A 22,947-nucleotide genomic window follows, 5' to 3' on the forward strand; every position below is an offset into this window, starting at 1 on the left:
ATCTGCTGTCACTGATTCTTCAAGTGGCAGTTTGGCTTGTAAATGGAAAGAGTATGTGACTTTATTGCATATCAGCTAATACTGGAAAAGTAGAACATAACCACCTGCTTGGTTTTTTAGGCTTAAAAGGCTACGGAGTTAATAATTTGATCTTTTTACTCAAAGCTAATTTTTAGAAACCCTTTACCGTATCACTTTCATGATTACCTGTGACACAGCACTGTCACCTTGGGCAACCAATAAGTCTCTAATAGGAATAAAGCCTGTAGTAGTCCATAGCAGCAAGCAGGCTTAGTCGAGGGAATTAGGAATTAGCATTTTCTAATACCCTGAGTAGACGTTTGCACATTCTCTAGCAGAACTAAAAGAACCTCTGCATGCTAAGGGCTACGGGGAATACTTTGTTTTTAAAATAAGCATTATCTTACTCTATCTAACTAACATACATCCGAAGAATACAGGGATTTCTTCAAGTCTGACAAGGTAGGTGCTTCTCATTTTTCTATTTTAAGGAGAACAGTAAAGTAAGTGAACAGATTGGGTGCAACTGAGAGAAGAAATGTGGTCATCTTTTCTACCATTGCTTGAGTGGTCATTTGCTTGGGTCAAAGGTCTTTTGCAAAGCAGGATGCTAAAAATGCTCATTCTACCTTTAGTGAGATGAGAGCTGCCTGGGTTTTTCTCCCAAGTGGTAGTTATTTCTTCCGGTATGTCTTCTGACACTTGAACTTGAATTCATCTTCAGTAGTTTAAATCTGAGCTATTCTTTTAATAATATAATAGCATTTTGATATACCTGGAATATGTTACCTCAGCAAAGACATTCTCTATATTTCTTGTATTTAAAAGAAGAGAGGGATTCTTTGTGTCTTCAAAATGAATAATGAAAGTACATTTTTAGTCATCTGAAATATACTTGAGGAAAAAGTACAGAGGTGCATACATATCTTTTGATATGTACTTGTTAATGCTTTATCAAAGTTCAGGTTTCTTTAGTATGCATTATACTTGCAGAAGAAAACATTGCTGATACATAGAACAGTAAAAGAAATAGATGATGAATGAAAAATGGCTGATGCTGTAAGCAAGATTGGTGTTATTTTTGTTGCACTGTCATGATTATCTCTTCAGTCCCCCTTGACCTGAAGCAAAGGGATAGATTTCTGAGCGTTTGCAGTTCATGTCACTTTACCAGCCACACTGGAATCTAATATGGTCACACTTATTTTGAGAGAAACACACAACAGAAAATCAAATTAGATCAATACAGTAGCTTTCCTTGTATCTGTATTGATTATGTGGCTGCTGAAATACAGCTTGACAGTGGGCTTAGTCACCAGCCAGGCCTTGAGTGGCTCAGATGAGAAACTGCCTACACCTCATTGTTACTGAGATGAGAGCTTGGGAGTTTGCAGGACTGAATCAGTGCACAGCACCAGTAGTGAAGATGGATGTTGCAACTCCCTATTTATCAGCCAAACCAAAGAGAGCTTGATGGCAGCGGTATAACCTAGGTCTATCATGGTTATATCTGTTTTAGTTTGTAAGGACTCACTGTGCTGCTGGCTATTTATGCAACACACAGCTCAGACATTCTCTTTACAGCCTACCAGTTTCAGAGCTGTCAATGGGAAATTCTTCAAAGTCCCTTTCTACCTGAAAGCTCTTGTTAATTTTGCTGCAGAAATCTTGCTTGATATACAGTTTTCTGCTAGTAATACCAATTTGAATGATATCAACAGACTGCACAAGTTTGGAAATTAGAAGTTCAAAAGTAAGTTGTGGGCAAACGTAGTTTTTCCAAGAATCCATCTTGCAAGGACATCTTGGATAAAATGTGGGTTAAGCTAAGGAAGCAAGAGTCACTCATTGTCAGGATAAGTGCAAATGGAGTCAATCAGGGATATAGTCATCAGGAGTAATTGCATATGTATGTGTTCAAAGCTACAAATGGTTGCTTTCAGTCTTGTTCCTATTTCAAGCCAGTTGTCGGACTTCCATCACAACTAATTAAAAACCTTTCACATCAAGCTGAGGCCAAGTTTTCATCTTCAAAGTACTAATGGTTCAAGTTGCCATATCACCATGTTTCTTCCTTATTCAGTTTGGGATTTTTTTTTTAATTCACAGTTACAACTAGATGTGTCCTGATAAAATAGGCCTTTGGTGTTCATTTTCCTGAATTTTATTAGGGAATAATAATCCTGTTAATGGATGCAAAAATATTACTGCTTTGAATGTGTTTTCTCCTTTTAATACTAATATTTTTAGCAGAATCTTGTGAGAGTAGTGGATAGTGAGAAGGTAATGTATACTTTCCCAATGGATTTGATTAAAAACAAAAACTTTAAGCATGCGGTGGTACTGTTTTAATTATTTTTGGTACGATCCCAGAAAGCAAAGGCGTGGACCCTATTGAGCTAGATACTGTACAAATGCAGAACAAAGAGGTGATTAATGCCTGCACATGCAAAGGGCTAAATGGAATCATTTGACTGGATTTACATCACAGGTATGCAACCATGTGGTAATTGCATTATTTTGTCCTTTTGGTTGATTCCTGTTGTATCTGCTTACTCCCTACTAAAGCAAATGTCAAAGTTCTGATTAAAATGTGTGTATGCTGAGAATTAACTTGGCTGCAGTGAAACAATGTAACAACAGTTTTCTAATTTAACAGTAGGCCCAATCCTGCAGATCCTGGAAAAGCCTAGTTCATATTGACTTCATTAAAGGTGGAATTCAGCCTACACTGCTGAGGGCTGGCATAAAGCCAATCTATGCTTAACTCTCCCCTAAGTCCTAAAATATGCACTGCTTTTGTTTCTGAACTATGGTAAATTTTATGTGGAGTATTCAGCACCTGTAAGTTGTGTAGGATTGGGTCCAGAAAGATGTAGTACTTGCTAAGGAAAAAAGAAAAAAAACAACATGTTCTATTGCATAGCACAAAACACAGTAGGTCTTAGTGAACTAGAATGTCTTCTGGCAGTCAAGAAGTTTTCTTCATCTTCTGTCAAATTAGTCTTGGACTTCATTCATTATTTATGAATTTGCTCTCAAGACACTATCTACTCATAAAATATTTCTTGAAGATTTCATTTCATTGCACTTCTGTTGTCCTGTAGCACATGAAGATGAACTTTCTTGAGGACATGTGGGGAGACCTTCTTTGGGTAGACTAATAAGCAGGAATAATATATTGACTTGGATATATGAGTGTATATATATGTTTGCAAACACTAAGTGGGTATGTTCATCTTAAATTTTGCACTTTTATCTCTATCGAGCTAGGAGCTCTTTAAAAAACGAGTATCAAAATAGGCCAGCTTGGTAAGTTAGGCAGCAGTAGTATGATGGTGACACAGAGACAGGTTGCTTTCCCATGCAGGGACCTTGCTGTTCTGGTGCTTCTGCAGTGGTGACTACCTAGAGGTTTGCACAACCTGGTTTTGGTGCCACTTATACTATACCTTCAGTAAAACAGTATCTTTGATGTCAGCTCAGCATCTTGGATACTGTGTTTTCACAGGTACAACTGTTAGCATTGTTATCTGGAGACACTGGGCTGTGATTGTTGCCATGAGTAGAAAACGAAAGGCATGTAAGGAAACACTGCCAAAACATGTTTTACTTCTGTGTTAATTCTCCCAGTCCCCCTGTTTCATTCAGATGTTGATATTTTGATGAAAATTCAAAATAGAGATCCTGGAATACATTTAAATTAATAGAGGTGAAAGAGAGAAGGAAGTGTACAAAAGGATTGTTTGTGAGCAGCCTGGACTGCGATGGCAGAATAGACAGCTCCTAAAGATGTGGAGACTGGTAAATATATTTTCTAGAGAAGAAGTGTGATGTATGTACTAGAAAGGAACTTCCTGTGAGGAAGAAAATGACCCCAGATGTACCTTATTCCCCAGGTGCAGATGGACAAATGCCATTCCTCTTACTGATTGGGCAAGTAGTAGTTTGATGGTACTCAGCAGGGAACAAAAACCCATTTTGTAGTGTGGTGCTCTGGTGATCGCTGTGCAAAGGGACTGATGGCAGGACAGAAGAGGGCTAGTACATTTGCAGTTAAGCAGAGTCACCAGCTGCTGTATTCATGGGCAGAGAAGCACAGTGGTTATGCTGTTCCTTCTCAGAGCTGCCACAGCTCAGAGCTTCCTGTTCCTTGTAGTCTGAATGGAATATTTCTCTGCCAGCCAAAGGAAGGCTGTCCCACTGCCTGCAAGGCATCTTTGTGCTGATGTGCAGAATTCCTCTCTTCTGGAAGCTGCCTGCACAGCTTTGCTCAGACAAAAAGTTGACTGCCCAAATGTGAATTAGTGGAGTCTGTAAGAGATTTTTAATATAACAGTGCTCCACTGACTTGAATATGGGTTTTTTTCATCAGTCACACAGTATAGTTTAGAGAGCTTTTCCTTTCTGAAGCCATCACCGTAAGGTCAGTGGTGCAGCAGTAAGTGCGCTAAACATTCACGTAGCTGCAGTGTAGATGGCCTGTTCCAGCAGATACACATTTTACACTCCTGAGTTTTTCCCAGCTTAGTGAGTAAACATGTAGTCTTAGCTGACTGCAGAAAGATTAGTTTACTTCAGTGGGCTTAATCTATGACATAGGCTAATCTTGGTGTGATCCTATTACTGCAAGGTCAGGTGGGATTGTAGTTTTTTATTGTCTCGCTTTGCTCATTTGACTCTAGCGTGTGTGTTTTGGAGCAGTTTTTGTCTTTATTGGTGTCACTGAGACTTTATAGTCAGGAGAGAGAGGTGGCTAACTATTGTGATCCCAACTACACAAATGTTAGGATATTGACTATGAAAGAGGAAAAAAGAGAAGTCCTCGACTCATTCATTATATATCCCCTTATCAATGTCACTTGTTGAAATTTAGGAAGCAGCAAAGAAAACTCCCCATCATCTGTCAGATCTCTGGAGATTGGTGTGACATGAGTTGGTCAGCTGGAATGTATTACTATGATAAATGTTCCTAGCAGAAACAGAGAACCTGTAACTGAAGGAGCTGGTAAAGGTAGGAATTCTCTGTATAATTGCTTCTGATCAGAGACCTGAGTAATGGGTCTGTCACAGCTAACTTTCATTTGCCTCTCACTGTAAAAGGGCATGGCAGGCTGGTGGCTGTTATGTCTAGATATTGCTGCTGGAGTAATGATCTGTAGCTGCCCAGAAGCTTTTTGTTTCTAATGATTGCACACTCACCATTGAGCGTGAACTGATGCTAATGTCATAATCAACAGGTAAAAGGGATGAGGTGCTCCTGACAGTCTGTGAGTGAGAGTGCATGGTATTGTCTTTCTCTAGCATGAGCATTACAGCAACTCCTGTTGGCAATCCCCAGGAAATCAATAAAAACCTTACAGGCTTGCCCTATTCTTCTACGTAGATTGTCAACAAAAAGCACAGTTACATTTTTATCCAGTGCTTGGTAGGCAGATGAGAGCAATGTATTTTTCTCCTAATTGGCTTCTTAAAATCTGCCTCGATTTAATTAGGTTTCACTACTTTGATGCACATTGCTTTTCTTAACAAATATCTGTCAACAAGAAGGTAAAACACTACAATCAGAAAACATCCAGCATAATGCTAAATCTCACTGGAATGTCAAAGGACTCAGTGAGTTAAGCAATGTGAATAAATAGGGACGAACAATCGTTGAGAGGTGCTAAGCTCTGCCAGACAAGACCATCTAGGAGATGCTGATTCATTGCTCACTGATGTGGGCTAGATTAGAGAGCTGTGTTTCCTGACTGCATCATCTGTGGTTGGTAAATTTAACTGAAATAGAGACCTTTAAGTGCTAGAGTTATAGGCAGAGAAGGGGGATCAATGCTATTATATTTGTATTTCTCCTCCCTTGTTTTTCTTACTTCTGGTGATGTGTGAACTCTGAAATGAGATGTTTGGTTTGTGTAGCTGACCCTTTTAAATGAACACCCTTGGAAGTTCAGCTGCGGTTTCCCTTTCTTTCTCTTTTGGTAAGTTTTATTAATGCTGGCAAAGTACTTTGAACATCTTGCAAAATTTTGAACTCGTTACCTTGAAGAACTGGGGGCTTGTCAATACAGTTGAGAATGTTCTTGTAAAATGTAGGGATTGTTTGCTCAAGCACTTTGCAGACAATAATCATATCTGTCCAAGGACTCCAAATGATTTTACAAATATCAGGGAATTAAGAGTCTTTGCATAGGTTTATATGATTGCTTCTTTTGTTCAGAAAGAGAAACCAAGGTATTAAAGATATGGGGTGACTTGCGCATGGTCCCATAGAAAATCAGGGCCAGGGCCAGGAAGACCTCTGGTTCTCAGTTCCTTTATTTCTAAACCTGTTCTACACCTTATGTTTACTTTTATCTTGCTGCTAACTCATACCTCATATTGTCTTCTTGTTCTTCTATCGAAATGTATTGCACATGCACGTTTCTAGGTCTTTTCTGTTACAGTTGCCATTATTACTAACTGGTCCAAATTTATTTTATATATTTTATTTATATTTCTCACTTGAAAAGCAATTTTCACAATCAGAGCCAACATGATTGTGTATAATACCAGTGCATTATGGTTTAGGAAAGGGCACTGGCCAATTAAACTCCTTTTCTTACAGAGAGGTTTTTAAACCTCTCCTGGACAATGAATTGCGACTAAAGATGGACATTTCAGCATATTTGACCTTTCCCACATGCTAATATCATGTAAAAAGAATTAAATATTAGACATTTTAATGCTTATATTTCTAAAGGGAGGATAAGCAAAAGTGTATTAGAAAATGCTATTCTTTCCCTTCAAGAAAATACGTGCTGCAGAATATCCACCAGATGGAGCTGGTGATAATAAAAAAAAGTGTGTGTGAAAACCAAGTTGCCAAATGATGGAGGTAAGAAGTGTTTACTTATCATTGAAGATACCAAACGGATGTGGCACTAGTAACTATGTGTTTGGAATTTCACAATGGAACTCAATGCTATGAGTAAGAGAACTGATACATTAACAAAGCATCTAATGGAAGTCTGTCCTTCCCCCTTTTTAGAACTGATAGCAATTCAATTATCTCCCAACAAGAAGCAGTTGCTTCCTCTATCTTGGGAATGATGGAGCACAGTAGGAAGCCTTGTTTCATTATTTACTGTGTTGAACATGAGCAGAGTTCCAGCGTACCTGCTGCTCAGACCTTCCTTGTTTACCCAAGCAAGGAGCGGGCTTTTGTCACCAGTTGTAGATGTTATCTTGTGGTGAGAAGCAGAAATAGGCTACTTCCTTCCACAGTTACACAGGCTCATTGTTTCAATTCTCAGATCAGTGGAGTTTTGTGGGCTAGTATCTAACGGTGCAGGTACAAGGCTTCAATGCTTACTTGTATTTAAATTACTCATTTTGTTTATGATTTAATTCTTTAGCGCTCTCTTTTTCTTCACTATCCTTTCAAGTCCTCTGTTATTAGCTAGGCAAGAGACATTCTTTCAGCCTTTATTTTAGTTGCTGGTAGATATGGGACTGTTCTGGATTTATTTAACTAGCTTTGTTTGAGACCACAGTATTGCATTGAAAAAAGTGGTGTACTGAATACTGAAATGATGGTGATTTTTTGCTCAGCTGAAATGAATAAGAAAACTCTTGTTACTGTCATGAGAGTGTATCCTCATTGAAATCTATGTCAAAATCTCCTTTGTTTTTAAGATTGTGAGGCTGAAGCTGATTGCTGTCTATGTTTGTACAGTATACATTAAAGTCACCTGTTCAATGGGGGCCGCCACCAGTGGCAATGGTCTACTTCTAAAATCAGTCTTTTTTGCATTTTGTATCTAGGGTCACCCTGCTCACACCCGCAAGACCCCCAGCATCTTTCCAGTCTGCCCAGCACAACGGACTCTTGGTGCTCCCCTCTAGCTCCAGTTCGTTGTTGCAGTAACAAGGCTAGCATTCCATTTTTATCACAGAGCAACAGTAACTGTATTAATGTGCAGACAGTTTCAGCCATGCTTTAGGCACAGGAGAAAAACACTTCAAACTGTATTTAACAGGAAATATTTACCATTTTATTTACCACATCTAATTGTTTGAATATAAACAGGATGCATGGAAAATAATGAAAATATAGGGAAAATGAAGAAAAATCTTGATCTGATTGTTTAGGCAAACTGATTGTAATGGTTATCCAGGAGTCACTACTTTGTTAGTACTTTTTATCATTTGTCAGTCTAGGCTGATATAGGTATTTTAATTTACTACAAGGAAGTGCTTTGTCACATAGACAAGTCTGAGTCCAGTGAGAAGTGCTTGCTCCAGGTTGATGATGCACAGAAAATGGAGGAGGTTGCAGCAAAGCTGGTCTGTAAAATAATCTCATAAAGTGCAGTGTAATCCTTTCTGTCATCTAATTTACTGTATTACTATGACTGTGAAGACTGGAAAGAGTTCTGGTTTTCTGTCTATCTAAAAGGAAAGTTACTTACAAGTGTGCTGAGACTGAATGAACATCATTGTAATTAATTTGTTGTCATTATCCTTAAAGTAGATGTGAAATCCTAGACTGTTTTTAAAGACTCAGCTTTGTATCCAGAGTAACATAGGACAATATGACTGATCTGCTGGCACATATACATTGTTCCATACCAACTACTGAGGATCTCCAGCTCCACATGGCCTGTATTCTCTGAAGTGCTGGAGTGAATTCAGGTTTTTATAATTCTCTTCCAAGCTTCTTCTCTTTAATTCTTTGCATACCACTAAAGGCAAGGGGACTAGAAATTCACCTGGTCCAAGGATGACAGGCTACCTGTGCTTTCAAAGTAAGCGGGCAGATACAGGTCCTGAATTCATCAATTCCAGAGCTAAATTCTACACATAGGAGAGGGATGAGGTTTTTACTCCTATTACAGCAATTCAGTCATTTCCAATTGTAATTCACGCTATATAATTTTGCACGTTAGGTTGCTGTCCAAGATCTGGTGACATTTCTCATCTGTTTCCATCAGTATCTGTTACAGACAACTTAATATTGTGTTGAATTGGGCTTTGAAGGCAAATGAAATAAATAACAAATTGCTTTGCTTCTTACAATGAACGAGAGCCCATGAACTATCTACTTGTTCACCTAGATGAGTTTTTAACCCACTAGTTATGCCATTGGCTAGAGAAATATTGTTTGTAAGTACAACTGTTTTCTCCACAGAAGTAGCTTCTGTATGTTTTGAAACCTTTTTTAGAAACATTCCTATTTTCCTCACAAAACTAAAACTCAATAGTTTTACTGAAAGTGATGCTTTTATGGAAATTCAGATTTTGCATTCTTATTTCTTCTGCACAGTAATAACCAAACAGTGCATCATAAAAGTGGGGTTTTTTAATGGAAGATGGTTAATCAGTTCTACCAGTGCTACTGCATTCTCAGGTTCATGGGAAACTAACTAGGCCTGGGTTTAGTTCTTCTAATACTTGCATTAAACCCCCAAACCACAAGTTTCCAATATCTGCCCTTTAACTTACACAAATTTATTCAAATGAGGATCTGTCTCCATTTCTTATTTCAATATGGAAATACTTTATTTATGTAGCTGATTGGAGAACTGATGAGTGAAACAGGTTTCAGTCAAAAAGCATTGGTTTATCAAAACTGAAATTTTTCACAATAACTATGTTTTAAGAAACTTGAAAATAAATACTGCTATCTTTAGAAAGTTTGCAGAAGGAGAGGGACAAAAAGACAAAATTGTCCTAAACCACAGCTGCCTTTCTGAGATAGGGATTTATAAGCCCAGTTTCCTGATCTGAACTGACTGTCGGAGATCACACAGTACATTTTGAAGACAGCAGTTTATGGCAAAATATCAATATTCCTTATGGAAATTATTTGGAACCTTGGTACCAGGTTAGTAGCTAAGTGTTGTGGAGAATGAGGTTCTTTCTGCTGTCTTGGTACTATTCTCTAATACCTCATATGAAGGCTGAAGTAATGAATAGACCTGGAGAAATAAATTATTTTTTCCCCCTCCTTTTGCCCACAAAACAATTTTTAAAACTCTACAGTATGTTCAATCTTTGGCTCATTAGTGGAGCTGAAATAATAATTAGCTTGCTTTCATAAAAGCCCAGAGCAATGAAACATTGCCATTCTAAACAACAAAACTGAGTGAAGCATCACAGCCAGTGTTTTAGGCTTTGCACAGGTAAAACAGAGATTTATCCCAAGTGAAGGCCTGAAATATCTGTAGTAACTTAGCATCTAAATTCAGTATTCAAAGTGAACCACTGCTTTAGTTTTAAAGAGCTTTGCTTACTCTGTTTTAGTGTCCCTAAAGCAGTTATGAACTTTAATCCGCATAGAATATGTTTTTTATTATTATCTTCATAGTCCCATTTTTAGAATTCAGGTTTCACCTCCCCATGTTTTAAAGAAACAGAAGTCAACAAATGGATTTTCTTTCACTTTTCTTAGTGTATTGGTTTTGTGTGGCAAGGTTTAGGTAGCGGGGGGGGTTACAGGGGTGGCTTCTGTAAGAAGCTGCTGGAAGCTTCCCCTGTGTTCGAGAGAGAGTGAGCCCATACCAGCCGGCTCTAAGATGGACCCGCCGCCGGCCAAGGCCGAGCCAATCAGTGATAGTGGTAACGCCTCTGTGATAACATTTTTAAGAAGGAAAAAAAAGTTGGGACAGTGAGAAACAGCCGCCGGAGAGAGGAGTGAGAACATGTAAGAGAAACAAGCCTGCGGACACTAAGGTCAGTGCAGAAGGAGGGGGAGGAGATGCTCCAGCCGCTGGAGCGAAGATTCCCCTGCAGCCCGTGGTGAAGACCCTGTTGAGGCAGGCTGTCCCCCTGCAGTCCATGGAGGTCCACGGTGGAGCAGGTGGGTTCCCGAAGGAGGCTGTGACCCCGTGGGAACCCTGCGCTGGAGCAGGCTCCTGGGAGGACCTGCGGATCTGTGGAGAGAGGAGCCCACGGAGCAGGTTTTTCTGGCAGGACTTGTGACCCCGTGGGGGACCCATGCTGGAGCAGTGTGCTCCTGAAGGACTGCACACCGTGGAAAGGACCCATGCTGGAGCAGTTCGTGAAGAACTGCAGCCTGTGGGAATGGCCCACGTTGAAGAAGTTCGTGGAGGACTGTCTCCCGTGGGTGGGACCCCACGCTGGAGCAGGGGAAGAGTGTGATGAGCCCTCACCCTGAGGAGGTGAAGCGGCAGAAAATAACGTGTGATGACCGTAAACCCCATCCCTGTCCCCCTCTGCCACTGGGGGGGGCTTGGTGGAGAAATCTGGGAGTGAAGTTGTGCCCGGGAAGAAGGGAGGGGTGGAGGGAAGGTGTTCTGAGATTTCGTTTTATTTCTCATTACCTTACTCTGGTTGATTTGTAATAAATTGAGTTAATTTTCCCAAATTGAGTCTGTTTTGCCCATGACGGTAATTAGTGAATGATCTCTCCTGTCCTTATCTTGACCCGCAAGCTTTTTGTTATATTTTTCTCTCCCCTGTCCAGCTGAGGATGGGGGAGTGATAGAATGGCTTTGGTGGGCACCTGGCATCCAGCCAGGGTCAACCCATCACACTTAGCTTGGAAGACCTAGCTGTTTGCAGAATCCTAGGATGAGACAAGGAAGTGATTTATCAAAGTGCTCCCAAGCTGATTCTAGCTCTTTCAGCTTGGTTGGAAATTGAACACGTGATGCAGTAGTGAAGGGATGCACTGTCTGTTTTCAGCTCCGCCTCTTTGAGAGCAGCAGTAAGATGTCACTAGTGCTCTAATTATATTATTAGGCAATTTGCATGTGAAGTAAATTACTGTACATGGGGACATGGCATATAATATGCCATCAAGGCCTGAGTTTTCAAAAATACCCATTAACCATGGTCTAGATCCTCACAAATGCCCACTGAGATTAATTTAGATAGTCATATGCTGGATAAGGTCCTTGATCTGCTTCAGTTTTTGAAAAGTCGTTTGAGGCAACAAGAATCTGAATTGAAGAAAGGTGGCAGCTCCCATTTGCTATTATAGGAGCTGTTGCTTGTTCAGCATTTTTCAGAATTAGGTCAATAACTGTCTGAGCTTGAGCAATCAAAATTACTGAGTTTCTTATCAATATTTCAACCTTTAACCAACTATACTGTTCCTTATCTGTAAAATGATGAGTTGGATTTCTGTTGTTAGTTATCTGAGTTATATTTATATAAAAAGAAAGAGAGCCCAAGCAGAAAATTATATTGATGTGCAAAGTATGGGCCTATTACTGTTTTCATGGAAGGCATTATCTAATGCCTTCCTGACATGTGGTGCATATTCACTACTACCAGTACATGTGTAATAAATGGATAAGGAAATGTGCAGTCCAGTCAAGCTGGGATCTGTGACTGGTTTTCTCCTGGGAGTCACCACTGCCATCAGTGGTACATGGCGGGGGGGCGGGGGGGGAACAAAAACCTAACCCCCCAAAAAGGTGATTGTGTCACCCCTGGAGGTCCTTCTTATTTTCTACATCACACATATATAAACAAGTAATTCAGCTTTCCTGTGCCTCAGCTGCTCCCTTATTTGTTAGAGATGAGAATGCTTCCTTGTTTCCCAAGGGTATTGAAGTTTAGGTTTTTAATGTTCAAGTCACTTGAATCTTAAGATGGAAAGTGCTATGGGAATAGCTACTAAGTTCTAGGTAACACAATCTAAATATAATACACTATATCAGACAGGAACAGATGAGTGCACATAAGATTTTGTGCTGTCCTCAGCCATCATTTTCTTGTATTGCTATTTCTTCCATCCCAGGTAGTTTCAAACCAGGGAAAGAAACCATGTAACTCATTGTCCTGGTTTCAGCTGGGATAGAGTTAATTTTCTTTCTAGTAACTGGTATAGTGTTATGTCTTGGATTCAGTATGAGAAAAATGTTGATAACTCTGATGTTTTCAGTTGTTGTTAGGTAATGTTTATACTAAGTCAAGGATTTTTCAGGTTCTCATGCCCAGCTAGCAAGAAGGCTGGAGGGGCACAAGAAGTTGGGAGGGGACACAGCCAGGACAGCTGACCCAAAGTGGCCAAAGGGATATTCCATACCATGTGATGTCATGCCCAGTATATAAACTGGGGGGAGGTAGCCTGGGGGTGTGGATTGCTGCTCAGGAACTAACTGGGCATGAGTTGGCAAGTGGTGGGCAACTGCATTGTGCATCACTTGTTTTGTATAATCCAATCCTTTTATTATTATTATTGTCATTTTATTATTGTTATTATCCTCATTATTACTTTCTTCTTTTCTGTTCTATTAAGCTATTCTTATCTCAACTCATGAGTTTTACCTTTTTCCTTCCGATTCTCTCCCCCATTGCACTGGGGGGGGGGGGGAAGTGAGTGAGCGGCTGCGTGGTGCTTAGTTGCTGGCTAGGGTTAAACCATGACACTCATTTAGTTCTATTAATCAGATATGAAGTCACTGCTAATAGTAACTAGAGCTTCTTGTGGTGTTGTCTGAAAGCACGTGAATGTCAAACGTGTGGTGCTGGACAAATTTTCCTGTAAAAATGCTCTCCCAACACCATTTTCTGTGGCAAGATATTCTTCATTTCCACTTCTAATGTAACATACCTGCTCACTTAGTCGGAAGCTGATTGTGTTTTAAATTGCTGTGTGTCCCAATGTACTTCCAAACCCTCCAAAAACCAGCTCTCTGCTTGTATGAGCAGCCTTTAATGTACTTCAGAGACTACTTAGGGGAAAGGAGCCACAGAGCTGCAAGAGAAAAACTCATGGTGTTCTTCTGTGATCAAATTAAGCCCATCCAACCACATGCTGCTCCACTGTTAGTACTAGTGATCATGTAGCCACGTGGAAAATTGTTAAACCGCTGACAACTAGTCCTGTCTATGCAAGATGTCTTCACCTGGTTCAGCCTGCAGTTAAATGGACTTCTGCCTGTAAAACTGTTCTTTTGATGTCTCTAAGGATGCTGTATTAAGGTAGCAGGATCTAAGACATGCCCCCCCATCACAAATTCAGACTCCAAGTTATCCTGCTGCGTTTCAATTCAGCGCAATAATTCTAAACTGCTGAGATGAACACATTTTTCTCATTTTTACTTTTCAGTTTGAAGACGTCTTTGTAGGTATAATGCTGTGATACAGAAGGGGCTGATACAGTGTAACACCTTCAGTAGCCTGGCAAATGGGATACAGTGCACTCTAGGAAATTTGCAGAATCCTGGTGAACAGCAGATTGAAGAGTGTGCCCTCGTAGTGATGAAGGCTGTGTATTGTGTTTTTAGGAAGAGGGAAATGTTTATTCCCTCTGTTTGGCACTCATGAGTTTGCATCTGGAGTACTGTCTTCATTTTGGGAGCCCCTCAGTACAAGAGAGAGATTGAAAAATGTCTCCCAGTGGGGGGCCATCAGTATGATTAGGGTATGAAAGCACCTGATGTAAAGATAGGCTAGAAGAGCTGAGTTTGTCCAGCTTGGAGAGGAGAAGGCTGAGGAGGAATTTAGTTGCAGTCTTCCACTAAGTAAAGGAGTGTTACAGAGAAGACGGAGCCAGATTCTTCTCAGAGGTGCAGAAGGAAGAAACAATGGCTGTAAGTTGCAGCAAGGGAAATTTCAAAGGGACATAAGGAAAAAATTCCTTACAGTGAGGAATGGTCGCATACTGGAGCGGGTTGCCCAGAGGACTGGAAACACTGTCCTTAGAAGTTTTCAGCATTCAGCTGGACAAAGCCCTGAACCACTTGATCCAACTTTTAGGTTGACTCTCCTTTGAACAGGGGGTCAGACTAGGTGAGCTTCAAAAGTCATTCCAACTTAATTTTTTCTATGATTCTACAAATACAGGGAAGCTGAGTCTATGTCTGAAGGTGAGGTGACAGATCTGCTGGGTTTCTGCATGTTCAGTTCCTTAGGCAGGTTTTGTTCTTTATATGATTAGTACAGATTATTTCTAATATGTGAGGGTGGTAACACAGGCACCAGTTTACAGGCCCACTGGCACAAGCAGAGGTTATTTCTTTACCTTTTCTATTCTGTCTACATGTCTTGTGGTCTGCTTAATTTCACTTTAAACGTGCTTTTTTTCTTGCAAGAGAGGGGACAGACAGTTGCTAAGTAACAAAGACTCTTGGAATGGCTAAATAGGCAATGCTGAAGTAAAAGTACCACAAAGTGGCCTACAGTCTTCCTCTGAGTTTTTTAAGTGTGGAATTGACTAAATGAAACGTCTTTTCTATAAATGTCACCTGCCAGTTACATGCTGTCTGAGTTTTGTTGTATAAACTGTTACATTTTTAATCCAAATATGCTTTTGCCTAGGTTACTACAGCATTGATTTGAGGATATGTAGTTTACAGAAAAAGGAGTCAACTTTCCTCACCCACCAGACAGCAGTCCCCAGCGACCTACAGCGTGCTCATTCTCATGGTAGGTAACCAGCACTGAACGATACTCTGTCTGCACTTCAGTTCAGGGATAGAAACTAAAGAATCAAGAACTGTTGAAGTATGTAATAGCCAAGAACTATAACTGAGATAAAACAGTAATGCACTGCAGTGTATAACTGAAGTGTGAACTGCCGAAGGGAATTGAAGACATGGTGCTCCCGCTACCAGTTTTGTTGTGCACAGGAAGTTTTAAATAGAGTTCTGTAAAAATGGTGTAAAATTCTCCAAATGCTCTTCATTATTTGAGTTGCAGCTCTTCAGACCTAAGAAAGATGTCAAGCTCTGTATTGCAAAATTACAAAGGTTTTTATTGCAAATGAAAAATACACTTTGCGTGGAAAATTGTCATACTGCTAATGAAAATCATCATGATTTCATGAAGTGTTCAGGGTTCTTCAGAACTTGAAAATGTAAAACTTTTGTGGTTTTCTCCCTTGTCTCTAGGGACCTAGAGCTTTGGAATTTTTTGTTCGGCTGGTTTGATTTCTGTTCCTCCTCATAACTCTGTAAACTTGCCCATCATTTAAGTCATATTCATGTTAATAGTAAGGCTAGAAATTATAGCCCTGAATATAATGTGTAAAAACGGGTCTTTAATCTGCACCTAATGTCATCAACTATCCAAAGATAGTATTTGTTTAAAAAGAAAAGAAAGAAGTAGTGATTTGGAAGCTAAATAGTCCTAGTTGCAGTAGAGCTTGTGATAAAACCAGTTATTCAATGTTTGTGTAATTTTTGATCCCCCAGTGTCTGTCTGATCTTCTAGACCTCAATAACTTTCTCTCTAGTTTGGTACTAAGTTATTGTACCCCACTATAGAGTGTTATCACTGCCTGTTCTGCATTTATGTTGATAAATGCTGTATTTATTGTCATTAGATTGTCCCTTCCTCCATCCCTTCCTATCTTTGATTTTAAGTGTTACAAATTTGAAAGTACTTGTAGCACAAATGGAGAAGCACTCAAAAGAACAAGAAGGAAAAATTTGAAACCTTATTCTTTAGTTCTTGGTAAAGAGAGGGGAGAAAACTATAAAAATTTTATGGGAAGAAAGTGGTGGTTTTTTTCTAAAAGCAATAGAATTTGTAATGGACTATGGTGTTGTAGTGGACTGTTTTGTTTCTTTTGGCTAATAACGAGACCTAGCAGTTGTTTCATAGCTTTCTGTTCATGACAAAAGTAATGTACTGCTTCTGTGATCTGCATGATTCATGACCAGTGCATCTGAATGTGTAGATGTGGGGGGCTGGAGAAGGCCGGAAAATGTTCAGTGTGAGGAAATGAGAAAAGGCAAGTGCAATGCTGTTACTAGACCACTGAGAAGCCAGTATAATCAAACAGTAGTAGTTCTTCAAATGTTAAACGTTTTTGTTTTGACAGTTTCAAGTATGCAACTCTCCAGAATGAGGAGCATTTGTACTTACAGTTTTGGTTTCATGTTCTTTCAAAAGTGAATCTACAGCTGCAAAATTGTTGGATTTGGAAAGCAAAGCATTTAATCAGTAGTCAGGAAACTTGTTGCTCTTTTCCTTTACCTTATCTATAAAATGTTATCCAGTTTCATTCTGCTCCAGCTCATTTCAGATAGGCCCTCAGTTGTCTGCTTTGGAGGTTATTGTGCACAGCTATGAGATGTTAGTCTGATTTCCTGCAGCTTTTTATATGTACTACAATGAAAGAAAAACAGGTTGAAAGAGGCCGGGTTTTTGAAAGTTAAAAATACGTTAAACTACTGAACTGGCTGTCTGAAGCTAGCCAACTTGTGGAGAGTACATAAATGGATTAACAGGATTAAATTGTCTTGAAGAGTAATTTTGACATTTCCATTTGTTTTCAGTTTGGGAGAGTAGCAGGTTGTGGTGGGTTGACCCTGGTTGGATGCCAGGTGCCCACCAAAGCCGCTCTATCACTCCCCCTCCTCAGCTGGACGGGGGGGAGAAAATATAACAAAAGGCTCGTGGGTCAAGATAAGGACAGTTTAATAAAGTGATAGCAAAGGTTGCGCGCGCGAAAGCAAAGAAAAAAACAAATGATGTTATTCTCTACTTCCCATCAGCAGGCGATGTCTAGCCACTTCTCGGGAAGCAGGGCTTCAGTACGCGTAGTGGTTGCTCCGGAAGACAAAATGCCCCCCCTCTTCCGTCTCCCTTTACTTAGCTTTTATATCTGAGCTGACGTCATATGGTATGGAATATCTGTTTGGTTGGTTTAGGTCAGCTGTCCTGGTTATGTCCCCTCCCAAGATCTTGCCCTGCCCCAGCCTGCCATTGGGGGGGGGGCAAAAATGTTGGAGAGACAGCCTTGATGCTGTGCCAGCATTGCTCAGCTGTAGCCAAAACACTGGTGTGCTATCAACACCTTTCTAGCTACTGATGCAGAGCACAGTGCTATGAGGGCTGCCATGGGGAGTATTAACTCCATCTCAGCCAGACCCAATACAATCTCCACCCCTTATTCCATACCATTTGCGTCCTGCTCAGGTTCCACATAACTTAATACAGATATCTTCTAACCATACTATTGTATTTAATTCTCATTACTGAAATCCTTTCTCACCAACACTTACAACTGAGACTACATACTTAAACCACTTTTATACCCAACGTACGGATTTATACATTCTTATTAATTACTATCCCCTGTCCTTTAAGAGATAGATATTCCATGGGCTTCTTCCACTCTTCCTGATGTTCACATACAGGTTATGACTTGAGCCCCATCCATCAAGATGAGTGGTCAGGACAGGAGAAGCAGTATGTTCGATCGTTGGGCCCCAACACCAGCTTGGTTTGGGTCACTGATGCACTTGTCTGGTTCCTTGCGAAGTTCACTCTTCTGCAGTTCAGGTCATTCCTGCTACATTACTTCCTACAACATACAACTCACATCACAGATTATTTTTCCCCCAAGGTTAAATGTCCTTGAGGCACACACTGGGTCTCCCCATCCTTCCGCATTACCCACCAAGTACACCCAGGTCCCTGAGCAAAGACAATCCCACGAATGGGTTTGCCTTTTCCCATGGGAGGTGCAATCCACACTGCCTTCCCCAGCCACTTCCCCATGTGCACTACGGGGACCTTATCTCCTCCCACAGTATGTAGGGGTTTTGTTTGGGCAGGACCAGGACGGTTAGCAGATCCTCTGGTGTTAACTAGCCAAGTGGCTTCTGCTAAATTTGTATCCCAATGCTTCCATGTCCCATTGCCTAGCGCTCTCAGCATAGTCTTCAACAGTCCATTATATCTCTCAATTTTCCCAGATGCTTGCGGGTGATAGGGTATGTGGTACACCCACTCAATGCCATGTTTCTTTGCCCAGGAGCTTATGAGGTTATTTCGGAAATGAGTCCCATTGTCTGATTCAATTCTTTCTGGGGTACCGTGTCGCCATAAAATTTGCCTTTCGAGGCCTAAGATGGTGTTTCGGGCGGTGGCATGGTTTACAGGATATGTTTCTAGCCAACCAGTAGTTGCTTCCACCATGGTGAGTATGTAGCGCTTGCCTTGGCGTGTTCGCGGCAGTGGTCCAATGTAGTCAATTTGCCAGGCCTCGCCATATCGAAAACCCAGCCACCGCCCTCTGTTCCAGGGAGACTTTACTCTGGTAGCTCGTTTGATTGCAGCACATGTTTCACATTCATGAGTGACCTGCGTAATGGCCTCCATGGTCAGGTCCACCCCTCGATCACGAGCCCACCTATATGTTGCATCTCTCCCTAGATGTCCCGATGTCTCATGGGCCCATCGAGCTACAAATAGCTCACCTTTACGCTCCCAGTCCAGGTCCACCTGAGCTATTTCTATTTTGGCAGCCTTGTCTACCTGTTCATTATTTCGATGTTCTTCAGTGGCACGGCTTTTGGGCACGTGAGCATCTACATGACGTACCCTTAGAGTTATGTGTTCTACACGGGCAGCAATGTCCTGCCACAATGCTGCTGCCCAGATGGGTTTACCCCTGCGTTGCCAATTGGTCTTCTTCCACTGCTGTAGCCACCCCCATAGGGCATTAGCCACCATCCAGGAGTCAGTATAGAGGTAGAGTACCGGCCATTTTTCTCGTTCAGCAATGTTTAGGGCTAGTTGGATGGCTTTCACTTCTGCAAACTGACTTGACTCGCCTTCTCCTTCAGTGGCCTCAACGACTTGGCGTGTGGGACTCCACACAGCAGCTTTCCACTTCCGATGGTTCCCTACCACACGACAGGATCCATCAGTAAACAAAGCATAACACCTTTCGTCTTCTGGTAACTCATTATATGGTGGTGCCTCTTGGGCACGAGCCACCTCCTCAGGTGATGCTCCAAAATCTCTGCCTTCTGGCCAGTCCATGATCTCTTCCAGAATTCCTGGGCGGTTAGATTTCCCCAGTCGAGCCCGTTGCGTGATCAATGCTATCCACTTACTCCATGTAGCGCTGGTTGCATGATGTGTAGAGGGGATGTTTCCTTTGAACATCCAGTGTAGCACGGGCAATCGTGGTGCCAAGAGGAGATATGCTTCTGTACCAACAACTTCTGAAGCGGCTCGAACCCCCTCATATGCTGCTAGTATCTCTTTTTCAGTCGGGGTGTAGTGGGCTTCTGATCCTCGGTACCCCCGGCTCCAAAACCCTAATGGTCGACCTCGGGTTTCTCCTGGTGTTTTCTGCCACAGGCTCCAGGTGAGACCATGATCCCCAGCTGCAGTGTAGAGTATATTTTGCACATCTGGTCCTGTCCGGACAGGCCCAAGAGCTACTGCACGAGCTATTTCTTGTCTGATATGCTCAAAGGCTTGTTGTTGTTCAGGGCCCCATTCAAAATAGTTCTTTTTCCGCGTTACTCGATAGAGAGGGCTCACAAGCTGACTGTAACCTGGAATGTGCATTCTCCAGAACCCCACAAGGCCTAGGAAAGCTTGTGTTTCTTTCTTGTTAGCTGGTGGAGACATAGATGCTATCTTGTTAACCACATCCATAGGGACATGACGGCGTCCATCCTGCCATTTTATTCCCAAGAACTGAATCTCCTGTGCAGGTCCCTTGACCTTGCTTTTCTTTATGGCGAAACCAGCTTTCAGAAGAATCTGAATTATTCTTTTCCCCTTCTCAAACACTTCTTCTGCCTCATTGCCCCACACGATGATGTCATCTATGTATTGTAAATGTTCAGGGGCTTCGCCTTGTTCCAGTGCTGTTTGGATTAATCCATGACAAATGGTAGGACTGTGCTTCCACCCCTGGGGCAGTCGATTCCAGGTGTATTGGACGCCTCTCCATGTGAAAGCAAACTGTGGCCTGCACTCTGCTGCCAAAGGAATGGAGAAAAATGCATTGGCAATATCAATTGTAGCATACCACGTGGCTGCCTTTGATGCCAGTTCATATTGGAGCTCTAACATGTCTGGTACAGCAGCACTCAGTGGCGGTGTCACTTCATTCAGGCCGCGATAATCTACTGTTAACCTCCACCCTCCATCAGACTTTTGCACTGGCCATATAGGACTATTAAAAGGTGAATGAGTCTTGCTGATGACTCCTTGGCTCTCTAGGTGATGAATCAGCTCATGGATGGGAGCCAGGGAGTCTCGGTTTGTCCGATATTGCCGACGGTGCACCGTCCTGGTAGCGATTGGCACCTGTTGTTCTTCAACTTGCAACAATCCCACAATGAAGGGATCTTCCGAGAGGCCAGGCAGAGTAGATAGCTGTTTGATCTTCTCTGCATTTACAGTGGCTACACCAAAAGCCCATCGGTACCCCTTTGGGTCCTTGAAGTACCCTCTCTTGAGGTAGTCAATGCCAAGGATACAAGGGGCCTCTGGGCCGGTCACAATGGGGTGCTTTTCCCACTTGTCCCCTGTCAAGCTCACTTCAGCCTCCAGTATAGTCAATTCTTGGCATCCCCCTGTCACTCCAGAGATCCAGATGGGTTCCGTGCCCCTGTATCCTGATGGCATCAGTGTACACTGTGCACCAGTGTCTACCAAAGCCTTATACTTCTGTGGGTCTGATGTGCCAGGCCATCGAATCCACACAGTCCAGTATATCCGGTCATCCCTTTCCTCCTCCTGGCCGAAGGCAGGGACCCTCTATTGCTGTTCCTCATCAGAATATTCACTGTCCGATCCTTGCGGTACCAGACCAGAAGTCCCCTCACCAGAATCAAGGGAGGTAGTTTCAGTTCTTCTATGCCTGGAGGATCGCTGAGTGCTTTCTTGGGCCTCTACAGCAACTACGCTGACAGCCTTCTTCTTGGGTGACCCCTTCTTAACAGCTGTCTTCCCTCTCAGTTCACGCACACGGGCTTCCAGCTTAAAGGTGGGTTCACCATCCCACTTCCTCATGTCCTCCCCTTGGTCACGCAGGAAGAACCAGAGTGTACCACGTGGCATACGCCTTAGGCTCCCTTTCCCTCTGACTGGGGCAGGAGAGGACTGATTTCTTGGAGCATCCCTAACAGCCAAGGCACTGTCCTGTAGGGATGAGGAAACACAGAGATTTTCCTCAAAGTTTTGGAGCCAAGACGACACTTTCTCCACAGTTGGTGTTTCCATATCTGGACAATACATTGCTGCCAAGCTGTTAGAATACGATGCTGGGGCACCTTGAATCACCTTTCGCCACATGGCCCGTGTGCACAGGACATCCTCTGGATCTTTGGAGACTTCCTCATCATCTAGATCACTGTAGATGACTTCCACCACCGCTAACTCTCTCAGGTACTGGATGCCTTCATCTGCGGTAGTCCACTTTTCTGAGGAATTCACAAGATCTTCCTTGAATGGATATCTTGCCCTCACACTTGAGAGAAGCCGGCTCCAGAGACTGCAAACTGCTGCCTCTTTTCCAATTCCTCTTTCAATTCCCCGGTTTCTAGCGAGGGATCCCAGCTGTTGGGCTTCCTTGCCTTCCAGTTGCTGACTATCAGCCCCATTATCCCAGCATCGGAGCAGCCAGGCAGCAATCCGCTCACCTGGCTGGCGGCTGTAATCTTTCCGCAAGTCCCGAAGTTCTGAGGACGTCAGGGACCGGGTAGTTTCCGCTTCCTGTTTAAGTTCCCTCACTCCTTCCTCCAATTTCCTTACCGAAGGACCAGCTTCTAGATCAAGCCTTTCCTCTTCTTCTTCTTCTTCTCTCACTAATCGATGGTATGGACCCGTTGATCTCCTTGTCCACTGCTTCCTTTTCACTACTGGGGCAATTACTGTAGTTGTTGTTGTTTGGGTCCCTATCTCGAGCATGGTGTCCTCAGATGCAGTCTGGGTCCCTGCCTCAACCATGGTCCTCTGACAGTGTTGAACTATGGCTCGGTAGGCATAGGCCAGGCCCCAGTACAGTGCGAGAAGCTGCTGGTTTTCATTGGGATAGGCAAGGCACCCTTCTATCAGGTGGCGCGTCAGTTTGCCAGGGTTACTTGCCTGTTCAGATGTAAAATCCCAGATTATGGGAGGTGATAACCGTCCTAGGAATCTGCCCAAATCCTTCCATATACCCTGCCACCCAGGCACTGGTCGCTTGAGGGCACATTTAAGTATTGC

The 22,947-nt window shown here is 42.2% G+C and overlaps 1 protein-coding gene across 1 annotated transcript in view; it reads left to right on the top strand.

Annotated features, from left to right (window-relative positions):
* The first annotated feature begins 311 nt into the window (after positions 1-311).
* The window catches only part of TRPM1 (transient receptor potential cation channel subfamily M member 1), a 122,571-nt gene continuing 99,935 nt past the window's right edge, over positions 312-22,947 (top strand). Inside the window, exons 1-2 of the mRNA XM_069798033.1 lie at positions 312-483; positions 15,298-15,405. Coding sequence (XP_069654134.1) covers positions 15,403-15,405 — 3 coding nt within the window. The 5' untranslated portion in view covers positions 312-483; positions 15,298-15,402. The remainder of the gene's footprint in view (positions 484-15,297; positions 15,406-22,947) is intronic.

The sequence above is a fragment of the Haliaeetus albicilla genome, chromosome 12 (assembly GCF_947461875.1).
Source record: "Haliaeetus albicilla chromosome 12, bHalAlb1.1, whole genome shotgun sequence".
In the NCBI taxonomy this organism is placed as follows: domain Eukaryota; kingdom Metazoa; phylum Chordata; class Aves; order Accipitriformes; family Accipitridae; genus Haliaeetus; species Haliaeetus albicilla.